General features: G+C 36.0%; 1 protein-coding gene across 5 annotated transcripts in view; it reads right to left on the bottom strand.

Moving 5' to 3' along the window:
• Positions 1-17,425, bottom strand: part of MMS22L (MMS22 like, DNA repair protein) — a 107,673-nt gene that overhangs the window by 18,082 nt on the left and 72,166 nt on the right. For all 5 annotated transcript variants that reach the window (XM_015557696.1, XM_006778234.2, XM_015557695.1 and 2 more), the window contains 5 exons: positions 12,965-13,158; positions 8,122-8,272; positions 6,580-6,731; positions 5,608-5,750; positions 2,895-3,054 (listed from right to left, as the gene is read on the bottom strand). In XM_015557696.1, the coding sequence (XP_015413182.1) occupies positions 2,895-3,054; positions 5,608-5,750; positions 6,580-6,731; positions 8,122-8,272; positions 12,965-13,158 (800 nt within the window). The remainder of the gene's footprint in view (positions 1-2,894; positions 3,055-5,607; positions 5,751-6,579; positions 6,732-8,121; positions 8,273-12,964; positions 13,159-17,425) is intronic.

Raw genomic sequence — 17,425 nt, 5'->3', positions numbered from 1 at the left:
TTTACCATAGCTAAGATTTGGAAACAGCGTAAGCACCCATCAACAGATGAGTAGATTAAAAAACTGTGGTACATCTACACAATGGAAAACTACACTGCTGTAAAAAAGAAGGAACTCTTACCATTCACAACAGCATGGATAGACATGGGAAGCATTATACTAAGTGAAATAACCCAGTCAGAGAAAGATAAATGCAACATGATCTCACTCACTTGTGGAATATAATTAACAACATAAACTGATGAACAAAAACCAAGCCAGAGGGGAAAAAAATCTTAGAATATAATAGTAGTAATCCTGTTATTTGCAGATTTTTAATATTTCCTACAATTTCTGTGATATTATACTATGTTAGTACAGTTTTGGTAATATTATTATATCTAAAATCTTTTTTCCTTGAAATATTGTTTGTTGAATATTATATTTAGAATCATTTTTCTTGAAATATTAATGTTTACTGCATGTAAATGGCTAATTATTTTGTATCTACAATCTGGTAATAGAATTGTTTTGTGTATTGTAAATAAATTACAAAAAATAATAAAAAGACAAAAAATGCTTTGTGTCCTATTAGCTAGGTTTATAAAATTATTATATTCCAGAAATATTTATTTAGTATATACTATGTCATCTCCTACAATGCAAAAGCTCTTTAACTGATGCATCCCCAGTTCCCATTCCAGTGCATGATGCACACACACACACACACACACACACACACACACAGAGTAAATGTTCTTACTTGTTCAAAATACCACATGATGATGGGAATAAAAAGTTAAAAAAATATGACCAATACCATGAGTAAGTTTAAAATTTAGTGGGGCCATGCTTAGTACACAAATAAGTACAATAAATGTCAAACTTCGAAAATATTTCATAAGAGCAGGACAGATGAAGCACAGTGGGGAGATAGGTCTCCTGGGGGTGCAGGAAAGTTGGGACTCGTGGGCTAGGCATAGAAGGGACAGGGGAAGAATTTCAATTACAAGACAAAAGTGGAAGAACGACCAAAGAAAGAAGGATGATCAAAAGGAAAGGCATGGACACAGAAAAGTAAAAAAATATAAAGTATCCAGTATAATAAAACCCTAATATGAAAATCGACCAAATGGCGGAACAACCAGCAGAAACAGTCGCTATGATGTGCACTGACCACCAAGGGGCAGATGCTCAACGCAGGAGCTACCCCCCTGGTGGTCAGTGTACTCCCACGGGGGGAGCGGCGCTCAGCTGGAATCCGGGCTCATGGCCAGCGAGCGTAATGGCGGGGTTGGGCCTAAGCTGGCAGGTGGACATCCCCAGAGGGGTCCTGGACTGTGAGAGGGCACAGGCTGGGCTGAGGTGAACCACTCCCCTTCCCCAGTGCACAAATTTCGTGCACTGGGCCTCTAGAGGGGAAAAAAAAAGATATAAAGAGGAAAGTTGAAAATATTACTTATTTATCAATTCTCCTCTCAAAAAAAAAAAAATCACTGAGTTACAATGAAGACCCTGGATGCCTTAATCTGAAGCGTGATTTCATCAAATGTCTGAACCTTGCAAGTGAATAGCAGTAATATTCCCAGTTAGGGACTGGCAAGGTAAAGCACAAAATTTCAATGATTCACTCCCTTTCTCTCAAGAAGATATTATGTCCCAGTTCTGCATACTTAGAACAGGTTTAAACTCTCTAATAAGTTAAATGGGCAATATTGTAGCAGTATACTCTATTCCCAGTCTAAGAGATCTAGACAAAAGGAAAGAATACAAATCAATCTGCCAATAAATTAAAAACAATCTTGTAACAAAACAAACAAGGCCATCATTTCTTCATCAGGAGACTTTTGCTGTGGGTTTACATATCACCAATCCAAAAATGATTTTGCAGTTCCTGGTTAAATCTATTATATATCTCATAAAAATAAAGATATACCTGGAAATCATATTAGCTTGGCAGACTAATAAAGTATAAGCCTAAATGCTGAAATACTTATTAATCTACATTCTACTATGTTAAGTTTATGATAAATTCTCACTTATATTTTTCTCTAAAATTAAGATGCCTGAATTGCTACTATAGTTTTCACTACATTCTAAAACATCCATATTTACACATTTCAAATTTTCCTTTATATTTTACAACAAATATAAAAGGTTTCACACAGCCCAAATCAGTTTTATTTGTATGTTTACAAGATCAAAGGGAACAGATATAAGGTTTTGGCCATAGAAGAAATAAAAAAAATGAAACACCTTCAATTCTGTATAAAAACTTCTGAAGAAATCCTTCTCATTTCTCTTTATCCAGTTCCTATTTTTGGTTAGCAACATGATTTTAGAGAACAAAGGTATTCAAATTAGTGACTTCTTAAAGAAGGATGCACTTTGTTATTATAGAACAGGCACAGAAAAAGATCTCTTTTCGAAAGAAGAAAACATAATGTTGGGAGAAACAAGGTTTGCAGCATAAATATCTTCAGTGCTGTAATAAATTCTTTCCTGACCTCCTTCATAGAGAGCAAACCATAAAAATAAAAGGAAGTAATGGTTTTCTGATATTTCAGATTCTAACAAAGCATAGGTAAGTACTAAAAAGAATGTCCATTTTAGTTATCCAGGTATTCACAATGTAAGTGATTCATAACAAACTACTGATAGCAAATTGGTGTTGGCATATTTTCTGTATTGATCATAATTAATTTTAATATTAACACAAGCATGACAAGAAAAGTTCTGAAGGAAGGTGGGGCAAGACGGAGATACGCTTGAAAGCCAACATGAATTATTTTGTCTTTCAGATTATTCTTATGATTGTAAGGAGAACGGTGATTTAGCTACTATATTAGTATATTCCTATCCATCATGAAAAAGACTCAACCTCACAAAGTCTTAATAATGTCAGAAATACATACCCATCATCCTATATGTCAGTTGCAGCCCTGCACTGGAAATTTTTTTCCCCAAATAAGGTTTTATATATTTTAATATTTCACCAAGGTATTCTAAGGACTTTTTGACCATGGCAGATTTATCAGAAGGTTTCTGCAGATTCTTGTAAGTTATACCAACAGCCTATAAATAAGGGAAAACATGATTTAGCTTTCCAAGTTTTATAAAGTATAGACTTTTAAAAATAAAGGTTAATTTCTCTCTCTAGACACATACCTTATATTTAAGCCTTCATCCTTAACTTTTCAATAAATGTTCATGGTAATTAAAATGCAACTAAAAAGAATTGTCTTTTAATAATTAAAATAAAGGTTAAAGTGAGAACAAAAGAAATAATTCACCAATAATTATTCATTCAAGATCTGACTCAGCAAAATATTAGTAAAAAGAAGTGAAAGAAGCTTATAACCAAAATCACAGAGAGACTTCCAAATATCCTAGCATAACACTGGAAATTCAAAATCCCAAAATTCATACAAAGAAGACCTCTATAAAGTTCAGCTTTGAGATTATGAATTGATCCCCCCCCCAAAAAAAAACAAATTTTTCCTTACGAGCCATTAGATGTCAGCTTAGCTTCCTCAGAGGAAAAAAGGATGAGGCACAAAGAGTAGAGATGGAAAATAGGAGATGGAAGAGAGAAACGTAAGATGAGACAGTGAGATAGTAAGAACAGTGACGTGAGAAGAAGAGGAAATCAATAAAAGAATAAACTGAGGAAGGGTGAAAATAAGCACAAAAAGAATAGAAGACAAAAGAGACTAGCTAGAGATGGGTTACAAGGTTTGAGTACTAAAGTTTTCTAACTATTATTGGGAACTTATGGTGGATTTCAATGACCTGAACTGGACACAATGGTACCAATGTATACAGTTAGGTGATTTTTCTACTGCAGCTCTCAGCAGATAAGACAGAGAGAAAGTAAGCGGTTGCACCAAACCAAGGTTGGGGGTTTGCAGGTGTGACCAAAAGACAAAGGGTAGATGACTCTGAGTGTGTTGGTAAGGTTAGTTGAATTGAGACCCTCAGGGATAGAGTTCAGATAGATAGGTAATCAAGTGAGACCTTGAGAGGATGCTGCACTTGGAGAAAAGAGAGTGGAAAGTCATGATGATGTCACTCAGAGAGCAGGAGAGACAGGTGGTTAAAGTCAAAGAGCTTTCAGATGCTCCCTGAATCCACTCTATTGTTATTAATTTTCCAGAAGTCATTTAATCAAATTAGACCTACTTAAAAATGTATAAAGCATTCACACTGTTCATGGCATAAAATCCAAACTTTTTATACTAAGATGCTCTGAATTCTTAATCCACTGGTTGATCTATCAACTAATTAGCACTTAGCATATACTGTACTGTCATATATTATTACTTTAACCTTTGTGTATATTCTATATTTTCAGGCAAGTCCTTTAAGATCAAGGACTACTTCTTTTGGTTCTTCAAATCCCTAAGAAATCCTGACATAGTATGTACTATCTAGCATTTAGCACACAACTATTATTTACTGGTTGCCAAGAGAATAACTAATGTGGACTGGATTGAATTAAAAGAGCTTTTCAAAATGGTCAGTGGAATGCATGACTTCTACCTCCCTTTCTGGTCCAGGACGATTCCAGGCATAAATCTATAATTAATTACAGGTTGAGATCCAATCAACCACCAAATAAAAGACTGAACAAAATGTGTATTTTATTTTAAATATATTTTTATTGATTTCAGAGAAAAAGGAAGAGGGAGAGATAGAAATTTCTGCATGCCCTTTACTGGGGATCAAGCATGCATGTGTCTGGACCAGGAATCGAACAGTGACCTCAACCATTGAGCCACACCAACTAGGCAAAATGTGTATTTTATATCTGCAGGTACTATTATTAGGTATTTTTAGAATTTATCTGACATTGCTAATTGTCATAAAACTGTACTTGAACTTAATGAAAACCAATGGAAGATTTCACATTTGTAAAAAAAAAGCTTATGGGTTTTAATTATTTGCATTGCAGTCACAACCAATCTCTTTGTGGGAAAATAAATCAACTTTTACTATGAATAGCTTAGAGAAACACAAATCCAAACACATTAATAACCTCAACTAGGCAATAAAGGAAAAACTATCACATGTATTCCTACAAAATGAATAATTGAAAATAAAATGTTGATTGGAAGATTTTTTTATGGAGACAGAACAAATGGATTGAATTTTAAAGCCCCAATCACACTATCATATAAAGTAGGTGCTGTTTATGCTGAAGAAATTAAATTTTTTACTGTAAAATTTACACTGTTTATTACAGGATAGTAAACAGTTAGTTCGAAGTATTATGAACCACATACAAGAAAATTTAGTTCCCAAGCACCTAAAGAATATTGTTATCCAACAATTTCAACAATAAGATATTCCTACAATTTAGGTTAGCTTTAATGTAAGGTGAAAGGCTTACTAGTATATGTAGCATTCTCTTCTCCTGTATTTCATTAAATGTAATTCTTCTGCCTTTAAGAGTGAATTGTACTCTACCTTAGATCCATATTTTTAATCCTCCAGAATTTCATAATATTGGGCACCCAATAATATGATTCAATTTAGAAGATTTCCTTTTATAGAAAAGCACTATGAACACTTCAAGGTTTTTGGAAATATGATTGTATCTTAATTATACTATTAAGTGAGAAATACCTCAAGGAATTGAATTAGTGCTCTTTTAGGGTCTTCTGGGGTGGGTAAATATTCAACTTGAGCCTCTGAGAAAATATTCTTTACTTCTGAGAGTTTAAACAGCAACCTTGTCAGTTCGGACAACTGTTCCATGTACTCTTTTTCTGTTAAAAGAAAGTAACGATATTTATGTAATGTTTATTATATAAATTTATATTTTATATGTATATGAATAAGAGAGCAGGAAATGTAGTATTCTTAATTTATGAGATGCTTTCCTTTAAAATTCAAATTTCCACATAAAAACTTTGAATTAATTTTTTGTCACTAAGGAAAGGTTTTATTTAAAAATAAACATGTACTTGTTTGAACAACACAGCCCTAAGAAGTTATTCATGTTAAGCCAACTGATGTAATAACATATCAAAGTAAGTCTGGAGCATTTTTCAGTCCAGCCTTTGTGCAATTCATAAATGGCCATAAAGAACAGCGTTAGGAAAAGGCATGCCCCACAGGCAACCAGAACTGTATGAAAATATTTTTTTTAAACAGGCACAAATATCACTTAATGATTATATATACAGCAAAAGCAAAGCAAAATATCTAATAAAACAGGAGAGAATTATCCATAATTGGATATTTTTCATTTTAGGATTTTCACAGTGTATATCTAGTTATTTACTTCATATTTCCACCTTATTTTGTGATCAGTTTCTTGAAGGTGTAGTAAAAGATGGTTGTCACCTTAGAGCAAGTTTTTTTTTTGGCTTCCAAGGAAACAAGTTCTTTTATCTTTACAGGAGAGAAATTATTATATATAGTAACAGGAAAATATCAGGAAAAAGAAATGGGCTGCAAAAGGAAATAAATTTTTGTTTATATTCATAGCTAATTACAAATATTTTTTTTATCTTTTCTCTTAATTTATGGCACAAAATAGAAAATTTAAAATATATTTAGCTATCTAGAAAGCACAACACCTGCAATACTTACCAACTGCCTGTTCCAGATTTATATCAATTAATAAATCATCAGGTAAAGTGAGGCTTTTTATATATATTTGCAAAATGCAACGGATCCATGATCTTATAGTTAAGGCTTGAAAAGATACACAGCCTGAATAAGAAAGTGCTTCACATAACATGCTGAAAGATAAATTGATAGATATTAAAAACAAAAATGGCATCATTATGTTTCCTTGAGTATAAGAGATTAAGGAATCCTAAGTAATAATAGACAAACATGGTAATTAACTATACCTCCGCTATGCTTCCCATTGGCTAATGAGCAGGATATGCAAATTAACTTCCAACAAGATGGCGGCCGGCAGCCACGCAGCTGTAGCGAACATGAGGCTTGCTTGCTCCAGTGATGGAAGAAGCCAAGGTTCCCCACCTACTGCAGCCCAACTCTGAGCTCCGGACGCAACAATGTTGCAATTACAGAAGCTAAACAAACCCAGATACCTGCTTTCAGCCGTCAGCAGGCTCAGAGCTTAGAGCGCCAGTGATGGCAACAGAGTTTGAATTATAGAAGTTAAACAAACCCAGACACCTGCTTTCAGCCAGCCACGGCCTCAGAGCTGGAGCCGGCTCTCAGCTCCAGTGAACTGAGAATGACTGATCACTATGACACACACTGACCACCAAGGGGCAGATGCTCAATGCAGGAGCTGCCCTCTGGTGGTCAGTGAGCTCTCATGGGGGGGAGCTCTGCTCAGCCACAAGCCAGGCTGATGGCTGCCAGTACAGCGATGGTGGTGGGAGCCTCTCCTGCCTCCTTAGCAGCGCTAAGGTTGTCCGACTGCAGTTTAGGTCTGCTCCCCGCTGGCAAGTGGACATCCCCCTAGGGCTGCCGGGCTGCCAAAAGGATGTTTGATTGCCATCTTAGGCCCAATCCCCCGGGGAGCAGGCCTAAGCCAGCAAATAGTCACCCCCGAGGGGTCCCAGACTGCGAAAGGGCACAGGCCAGGCTGAGGGACCCCCTACCCCCGAGTGCACAAATTTTTGTGCACCGGGCCTCTAGTAATAATAATAAAAAAATTAGGACATTCCCCATCTGTTGGCCTCATAGTCAAATGCAACTAATGCAGACAGGCACTGGTGAAAAAGAACACTACAGATACACACAATAAGACATTGCAGATAAGTACAGGGTTGGGCAAAAGGAGGTTTACATTGTCCGTACGGAAAATAATACAATACTATATAATAAAAGCCTAATATGCTAAGTGTCCGGTCATCCAGTTGTCCGTCAACCAGTCAAAGCGTAATATGTTAAGGATATGCTAAGGCTGTTCAACCGCTCGCTATGACGTGCACTGACCATCAGAGGGCAGATGCTCTGACCGATAGGTTAGCTTTTCTACTGCTACTACTACTGTCAAAATGCTGATAAATCTAAAAGCAAGAAACTGGCAAAATGTGAGTATGTATAGTAAAGATTAGGTTTTATTTATTAAATTTTTTACTTTCCTGATGTACTGATCTATCATGGGTATACATTAATGTGAATACCTGAAATAAAATTACTCACCTGTTTTGGAGGAAATGACTTAAATATTTTGCTGCAACTTGAGGGCAGATGATATCATCCCAACCAAAAAGTTGTATCATTGCTTTAACTGGTTGAGGCTGAAGATCTGATGGAGCTGTGCTGGGCATGTCCATTGCTAGCAAAGTAAAATCTAGATATAAAGTAAGAGAAACTTGTGTTGAAAAATTGTAAAAAACCTTCTGCCCTCCCAAAATTGTATCAATAGTGATAAAAAAAATTAGCCCTACATGATGTCATATTTAGAAACATAGAACAAAAAGCTAAAACTGAATTAAATTCTGAAATGTTTTCCAAGACATTTCTGTTGTAATCATCTAGATCTCTAAGAAAGCACCCAGATAATTTATCTCAGCATTACTGTTAGGAATCTATAATGGCTCCCTCAATTTGCAAATTATAACCTGGGTGTTTCTAATGTGCTTTCTTTATTCAAAAACCCATTTTGAAAACCATTTCTGGCATCTGCTCTTCTCCAATCAGGCTAATTTACTTGCCACCTGCCACAGATGAATAGTTCACTCTTAGACATTGCATATTCTCTTCTGTTAAAACTTGACCTACAAGGAATCTGTGACACTACGGTTCCTTCAGAACCCACTAAACCTAGGAACTAGAATTCCTTAATTAACCATGTTAAAAAAATATACTTTATTTTGTGATTTCTAGGGAATCCGCGAACTTACTTTGTACTATATTAATTTTTGTTTGTCAATAAATTCCTTACTAAGCACTAGCTCCATGCAGCTTTCTCAAACGATGGCTATTTATTCTCCCAAACCTCTCATACAACTTGCCCTACATATAAGGTGAGTTTACTGCTGCTTCTAAAATATTTTCCCTTCCTCCTTCCAAAAACCTCTAGCTTTGGTTCTCATGTCATCAGACTATTCCACCCAATAATTCTTGTTACATTTATCTACTGCTTCCTAGTTCATCTGCCCTCATTCCTTAAAGACTGCAGTTCACTATCATACTAATAGCACTCGTCATAAACCTTGATGAGGTTCTCCCAGTATCCTGGCCTTTCAGTTTCTTGAAATTGTCTCCCTCAATGAATCTATCTCTCATAGTGATACCAAGAGACCTTGGCATTAACAATAAATACAATCTCTCCACAATTTCAACTCTTGAGGAACCCACTTTCTGGTACCAAACTAGCTTTTCAACTCTCCTCCTGTAGGTTCGCAACTCCCACCAACTCTTTGATTCCACCAGGACCTACAATTCATTGATCCTACAACCTTTATCCTGTCCCCACTGCCTTGATGTCTTCCTTCCTTTTTTAGGCAGCTTGACTGCATGGCCGTTATTGTACTCAATTGTGTATACCATCAACCCCCTTAATTTGTTGTGCTTGCCTGGAAAAGACACCACTTGTTTAATTTCAACTCTTGGTTTTCTCCCTACATGTATCCACACCAGTAAAATGGCTGGTGAGCAACCACGCTGACTGATGTCACTTCAAATCTGTAACTGCAAACTTTACGTGGGCCCTTAGAACTGGCCAGCATTCCTACAGTTCTCTAGCCCATTTCAGTTTTGTTTTTTTTTTCTCCTAGAGTACTGCAAACCCTCTCTCTTCCCCATCCTCACTTCCAGCTAATACTGTTAATTACTACTTCATAGAAAAATGAGAAACATCAGAGGAAAACTAACACAAGCTCCCACCACATCTACCCAGCCCCTCCAGGGGCCCATTTACTCTGCCTTCTCTTCTGTTATTACAGATAATCTGAGGCCAAGTCCTCTACAGGATCCCATTTCTACTGGGTACTGAAAAACAAGTGACATTCTGGCACCATCAATTCTCCCCACTCCCGCATTATGCTGAAATGTCTTCCAGGTTATCAAAAAACCTCTTTGACTCCACGTCTCTCTCTAGCTAACATTCCCATTCTGCTACTTCCTGTAAACAGTGATACTCAAAAAGATTTATCTATGTATGCAGTCTGCAATTCCTATTTTCACATTTTCTCTCGAATCATCTTCAATCAGGCCTTTGCCTCTACCACCACACCAAAAAGTACTCTTCAAGGTGACCAGTGACCTCCCTCTTGCTAAATCCAAGGACCGGTTCCCTGGCCTCATCTGACTTGACCCATTAACAGCATCTGAGCTACTGATCACTTGCCCTTCCTTGAAATTCTGTCATTTGATTTCCAGGGCATCACACCTTCTTGGTTTTCTCTTATTTCACTGGCATCCCTTTTGTAGTCTCCTTTCTTGGTTACTATGTACCTTATAAATCTGAAGTTTGTCCTCAAACTTCTCTTTCACCAATACTTAACTCTACAAGTGATCTTATCTAGTTCATAGCTTTATAAACTATTTATTTATCAGTAGTTTCCAAATTTAACTTTCCAGCTTGGACCACTTCCTTGAACCCTAGGTCCATCCACATGCCTACTTTACATCCCTACTGGAATTTTAATGGATATTAAAAATATGTCCATGTCCAATATCAAAATCCTAGTCTGCCCTCGTAAAATCTGCTCCTGCCACAATCTTCCTCATCTCAGCACACACAGGGAATTCTCTCTTTATCTATTTTGCTTACCATATTATACCCACTTCAAAAATTCTGTCAGCTCTACCTTTAAAATATTTTCTCTACCTTTAGATTGGAAATCTAGCCACTGCTCACAACCTCTATGCTACCACTTCAGCCCAAACTGCTCATTTTTGTGCTGTTGCAATAGTCCCTTAAATGGCCTCTCTACTTCTCTCCTTGCCTTCCTATAGTCTGTTGTCAGTATAGTAGCCAGAGGGATATCATTCATTTGTTCAAAACTTTCCAACAGTTTCCAATCTCAGAGTAAGGCAAAAGGCTTTACAACTGCATGCAAGGTAGAATACAAACTAGTTTGAGCCACAGAAACCGGGGCAAGCTCTCATTACCTCTTGATCGTATCTCTGACTACTCTCTCCCTTTCTGAACCATACAAACTTTTATGGTTTCCCTGGAGTTCCTCAATCACACCAGAAATGCTCTTGCTTCTGGACTTCTGCAAAGCATGGACCTCTTTCCTCCGTTAGGTTTGCTCGGACCTCCCTGACTACACTATTTAAAAGTACAGCCCTGGCTGATTTGGCTCAGTGGATAGAGTGTCAGCCTGAGAACTGAAGGGTCCTGGGTTTGATTCCGGTTAGGGGTACGTGCCTGGGTTGTGGGCTCGATACCCAGCAGAGGCATGAAGAAGGCAGCCAATCAATGATTCTTTCTCATCATTGATGTTTCTATCTCTCTCTCCCTCTCTGAAATCAATAAAAATGTATTTAAAAAATAAAAATAAAAGTAGAACCTGCCCCTGGCCTACCCTATCCATAGCCTATTCTATATTTTTATTTTTCTCCACAACACTTATTATCATATTACATTACTTATTTATTTATTATTCTGTCCCTCCACTAGACTATAAGCTCCATGACAGTCCTTTTCCTACTGGTATTTTCCCAATGGCAATAAAAGTGCATATTCATCAACAGTTGGTTTGGGTTTTTTTAAATGCAGAAAAATTTTCCTTCCTAACCTATCTTTATTTCAAAACAAACCCCAAACCCACATGTATTTTGATTTACATTTACATGTAAATCAAACCCACTTACTTTTAGCACCTAGACAGCATTAACTAAACTTGTGTGCTATCATTTTTGTTCACTGGGATGAAGAATGGAAGATAAGTAACATCAGTTACTAATGACTGCTTTGATTATACTGATTGAATATCAATATCTGTTTTCATAGACATCACAGTAGTTGGAAAACCGTTGCCCTGTCAGAAATTTTCAATCCATCATTGTTTATGTTTTAATTATGGAAGTGCTACCAGAATTCAAGATCTTTTAAATTCTGACAAGGGTACAATAAAATAAACCTTAGGTTTTTTAAAGCATTAGAATAAAATATATTAAATACCTTCACATAAGTTGCATTTAAAGACATACAGTCACCATATTGATCTCTGTCTATTCCAGTCCTTGTTAGCATACTTTGGGCAAAATATCCCTTGAACCCTCTTCTTAGAAAACTGCATATATGCACATATATTCAATTTCATGCCTACAATGTCATAGGATTCAGAGTCCCTTAGAGCAGTGGTTCTCAACCTTCCTAATGCTGCGACCCTTTAATACAGTTCCTCATGTTGTGGTGACCCCCAATGTCATTGTTACAAATTGAACAGAATTAAAGCACAGTGATTAATCACAAAAACAATTTATGTAATTATGTATGTGTTTTCTGGTGGTCTTAGGCGACCCCTGTTGAAGGGTCGTTCGACCCCCAAAGGGGTCGCGACACACAGGTTGAGAACCGCTGCTTTAGAGCCTAAAATGTTGTTAGGTTAATAATCAAATCAAGTAAAAATTACAACATAAAATAGAATCAGAACAATAACATTCTAAATATTCGACATCACTCTGATTTCACCTGGCTGGAATTGAAGTGGAACTCCTGCTACATTCTTTTGCTCTTTACACAACATGTGTCGATACTGAGATATTGACACATATAATTTGAAAATAAATAACTTGGACTAGAATAAATCAAATGCTATTTACTTTCCAAATATTGCATGCATAAGAAAAGTTTATCTACATTCAATAATATTAAGACTGAATATTATCTCATGTTTAGCAAATAACCACTTAATTTTTACCTTTATTAATAGGAAAATAATAAACAAGCCAAATGTAATTCTTTTCATCTGGTTGTCAAAATATTTATTACACTGTTATAAAATAAGTTTGTTACCAAACAACAGAAGGAAAAACTGAGAGAATCTGAAAAATGAGAAACTAATTAGCAAGTTACAAAGCTGACCTGCAGCAGCATCTGCAAGTTGTGAGGAAGGCACTGCTTGTGACATTCTCTGACCCTTCAAAAATGAAAAGAAATGTCTCCACAGTGCACTGGCAACTGCAGCAAGGTGGCGCTCTCTAGCCGACAATGAAGACTGCACAACTAGGTCCACATTTTCCTTTCGAAGTTCCTGACACAATTGTTGATGCATATTCCTAAAAAGAAACAAAAATATAGCTAACATCTGACAAATGCTTACAAAAATCTTTAAATACATTTTGGACTTTTAACATTTATCCCATATGAAAACTGAAGGACCATTTTATATAATTAAAACCTTTATTTGCTAAGACATTATGCAATTCTGGTTATTTGATGGATGAATGATGGCATATTAAGCACCATAAAGTTAATGTTAATTACTAATGTCAACCATTAATTATATGCTTTTTAATGTGTCAGATCGAAATGAGAAACAGGCAGCGTCTGAATGAAGGTCTGCATTTTGCAACTCACTGTGACAAGTGATTTTACTTACAATCTAGACATGAAAACAATTTTTTAAACCATCTTCTCCTAAAAGCTTTAGGTCACTGATGTACCAAGAGGAAAGTAAGTATATTTGGCTTATGTGTGGCATTCTAAGTTAAAATATTTTCCTTGTTTAGAAAAGACATAGGGCCTTGTACTATTATACAGAATTGTGAAGGACACAATCTTAGCACCGTGGTTCAAAAAGATCCAGTCATTTTCACACAGCACACAGTAACAAACAACAGAAAGTTATTCTCCATAACATAGCAAACCATGAATTCAGTACTGTCTCAAATTTTGATTCACGATTTGCTCACTTTGTTTTATTTCAATTGAAAATTTAGACAGAAATATAAGACGGGAAAATATTAAGATATTTTATAGTGATCTGGAGTAGAAGTCATTTATGCAATATGCCCAGCAATTAATAATGATTATTTAAAACTAAATGCACAACTATGATATTATTCCCATTTCTGTTTATATTACTGCTATATCAATTGAGAGTATACACAAATGCATGGATACCATCCTTAGATGTTCTTTCTTCAATTAAAGAAAAATCAGTGAAAACAACTGATGGAACTAAGGAAGAAGACTTTGAAAGTAGTAGCATTTCACTTAAAAATAATTAGTACTTGAACAAAGAGATATGACATTAATTCCAATATTCCAGATGATTTAAATCAATTTACCCAGGGGAAGTGGACATATGAAATACTATAGAAAACACAGAATTAACTAGTACATGTACCTAAAGCAATTCACAAAAAGATCAAACTGCTGCAAGACCAAATCTTAATCCTTTTCATGTAACTACACATAAGCAAATATTATTATAAGAATTAATTATACAACATTTGGACTCTGTGACACTTTACACTGGTATTCTTGGATAATATTTAATATTACTTCAAGTACTGAAAAAAAGTGCACAAATGCCTGGGGAAAGAATATCATAGCAAGCAGTTCTCAGAAAAGCTAACTAAATACCTGGTATGTTCTCTCTGTGTAAAAACCTGCCTGAGATGCTTTCAACTTGAACTAGTGGCTAGAGAACCATTTCAGGTCCTTTAGTTTTTAGTAAGATGAATATCAAACCACTAAAATCCATTTGGCAACTAACTCAACTGCCTGCATCAATATAGCAAAGTTCATGAGTACATTTCAACACACCAGACTCTAAATAAAATAATACCTCCATTTGCACAGCCCATTTATAGCTTTTTCAAAGTATTGGTTTCAAATGACAATAAATAACTTATGCTTGGATAGGATGGATTTTGCCCATTATTTCTGAATAAGTAAGCTTTTCTTCAGTAACTAAAACCTATTCCCTAGGAAGGGGTATAATTTCTGATCATCCTCTATGTTCTAGAAATTCTTGTAAGTAAAAATCAGAACAATTGTATGAGATAGGGGTCATTAATCCTCTTTATAGATGATAAAGTAAAATAATGTACCTAAAGGTCACATGGATAAGAAGGGCTGGCCGTGAAATCGGAATATAAATCTGACTCCGAAGCCTGTACTTTTCTCTTACACACTAAGATACACTCTTATGCACTAAGACACACATGTGCATGCACACTTTAAACACTGATAAATTCTCTTCTCTCCCTACTTGGGTTGAAAAAAAACTTCACTAAGCCTAGGAAAAGAAGCTGGGAAAGCCCTATGTAGCTTTGCCTTGCGAAGAGCTGGAAGCAATACCAGAATTCTGTATGGGGGGAAAAACTATAAGATACCAAGAAAAATGCACTGAAAAGCATTATTTATTTATTTATTAATCCTCACTTGAGGATATTTTCCCATTGATTTTTAGAGAGAGTAGAAAGGAGTGGGAGAGACAGAGAGAGAGAGAGAGAAACATCGATATGAAAGAGACACATTGATTGGTTGCCTCCTACCTATGCCCTGACCAGGGCTGAGGATCAAGTCTGCAACCAAGGTATGTACTCTCGACCAGCATCAAACCTGGGACCCTTTAGTCCTTAGGTATGCTCTATCCACTGAGGCAAACTGGCTCGGGCTCAAGGCAATATTTAAAATGGGCAACAAAGCTGAACCACTGTTGACCTCTCCACAACAAAACGTTGAGGTATAAGGGAGTATAACTAAGAGTGCTATGGGGATCTGATTCAGAGCTCTGAAAAAACAAACAAACCCCTAGGTTAAAAAGTTAAAGCTAGCAATTAGACTCTTCAATGTAAGAGTAACACAGCAAAAACAAGTTCCGATTAAGTACAAGACACTGACCCCAAAACAGACTTGTTTTAGAGATGTGCAATCCACTTAGTATTTTGGTTTGAAAAGAAGCTATATATCCTGGAATACGTAAAATACCTCCTGCTCCATGGTTTGTATGCTCAAGCAGTGTCAGTCAGAATAAGAAGAATGATAATCTGTTATTGTAACACAATACAAAGATGTTTAAGACCTTATAATCATTTCTGTAAACATGAAGAAATCAGAGAGGGGCAAATGCAGGAAATGCCAAGGATTTACTGTAATGTGGATCTGAGGGAAGAATCAAATTTCTGCACTATAGTAAATATAGTCAGAAATACCCATGCAGTCATAAGTAATTTTTTTAAATCACATTTTCTGCACCAGAAAACTAACTACGTACAAATTAAAGAAGAATACATTTATTTTATTAGATGTGACTGCATACCTCCTGAAGGAACATTGATAAAAATATACACATTGAAAGAAGCTCTGTCACCAGTGCTAACATTATTAAAGAAAACACAAAATATATAAAATCTATAAAGAATCTAATATAGTTCTAGATGTCATGGCTATTTTACAAACAATTTTCTACATTCTTCTACAAATAGTAGAAAAATATCAAAGTAAAACTCAATATATAAAAGTAAAAATATGAAAACACTAAAGGTAAAATGTGATTTCAGGTAAGAAAAAAAAAAAGGTATCACAAGAGAGGTAGACTCTCCCCACACTTGGCAAAATGTTGTGAGTAAAGACAAGCTTACCATGGGCTAAAATCATGTTGGAAAAACACACATGAAAATATACATGCATAACTAGCCCATTTACATTCTAAAAGATGCAATACAGTAGAGTAGAAAGTAAAAATTTCTGAATGTCCCAATTCAAATTGCAGCTCACCTAATAGAAATAATAGCAACATCCAGCATTTATTGGTGTTTAGCACATGCCAAGCATCATGCTAAGTGTCTTATAAGCATTATTTCTCACCCTATGAATTAGGTAAAGTTATGTTCCTGCCATTTATTCTGTGTCTGGAGGAATAGTTTAACCTATGGTCAACAAATAATAGTCCTGAACTTAACACAAAGATTCAAAGAGAAATTATCATGCTAGAATTCAGACTTAAGTTTTACAGCACCTCATGATGATTGAGGGCAAAGACCACATTTAAGGTTTGATTGAAGCCCTTTGACATTACAGCTATAAGATACTATAGGCGGATGAATGGTATGACTTAGGGATTTCTAAAAGAACAAGACAGCAATCACCACTTGACCGTGACAACTCATTTCCAAAGGTGTAATGCCACATAACCTTGTTCTGTTTATATTCAGTTTAGGCATGCATTTCCAGAAACTCATCTCCAAATTTAATAGCAAGTATGTGGGCAGAAGAAGTGGTCCCAATATAAAACTAGTCAGTTTCCAAGTTTACCTGCTAGAAAAATATCACATGGGTAAGATCTTGAGTTATGAACCAGGATCTTTGTCCTTGATATTAGAGGCACTTCAGAGGTAAGATCATCTCTGTAAGAAGCCTCACAATAAAACGTGCACATCGTCATACACACACACACACACACACACACACAAATAAAAGACAAAGATGCTAATTGACCGTAACCACACCCTGCCCAAGCCACGCCCACCAACCAATCAGATGCAAATTAACCCAACCAAGATGGTGGCCGGCAGCTGAAGCAAGCCAGAG

The sequence above is a fragment of the Myotis davidii genome, unplaced genomic scaffold (assembly GCF_000327345.1).
Source record: "Myotis davidii unplaced genomic scaffold, ASM32734v1 scaffold269, whole genome shotgun sequence".
In the NCBI taxonomy this organism is placed as follows: domain Eukaryota; kingdom Metazoa; phylum Chordata; class Mammalia; order Chiroptera; family Vespertilionidae; genus Myotis; species Myotis davidii.
The sequence above is the reverse complement of the archived record's forward strand: the minus strand, read 5'-3'. Positions and strand labels throughout refer to the sequence as shown.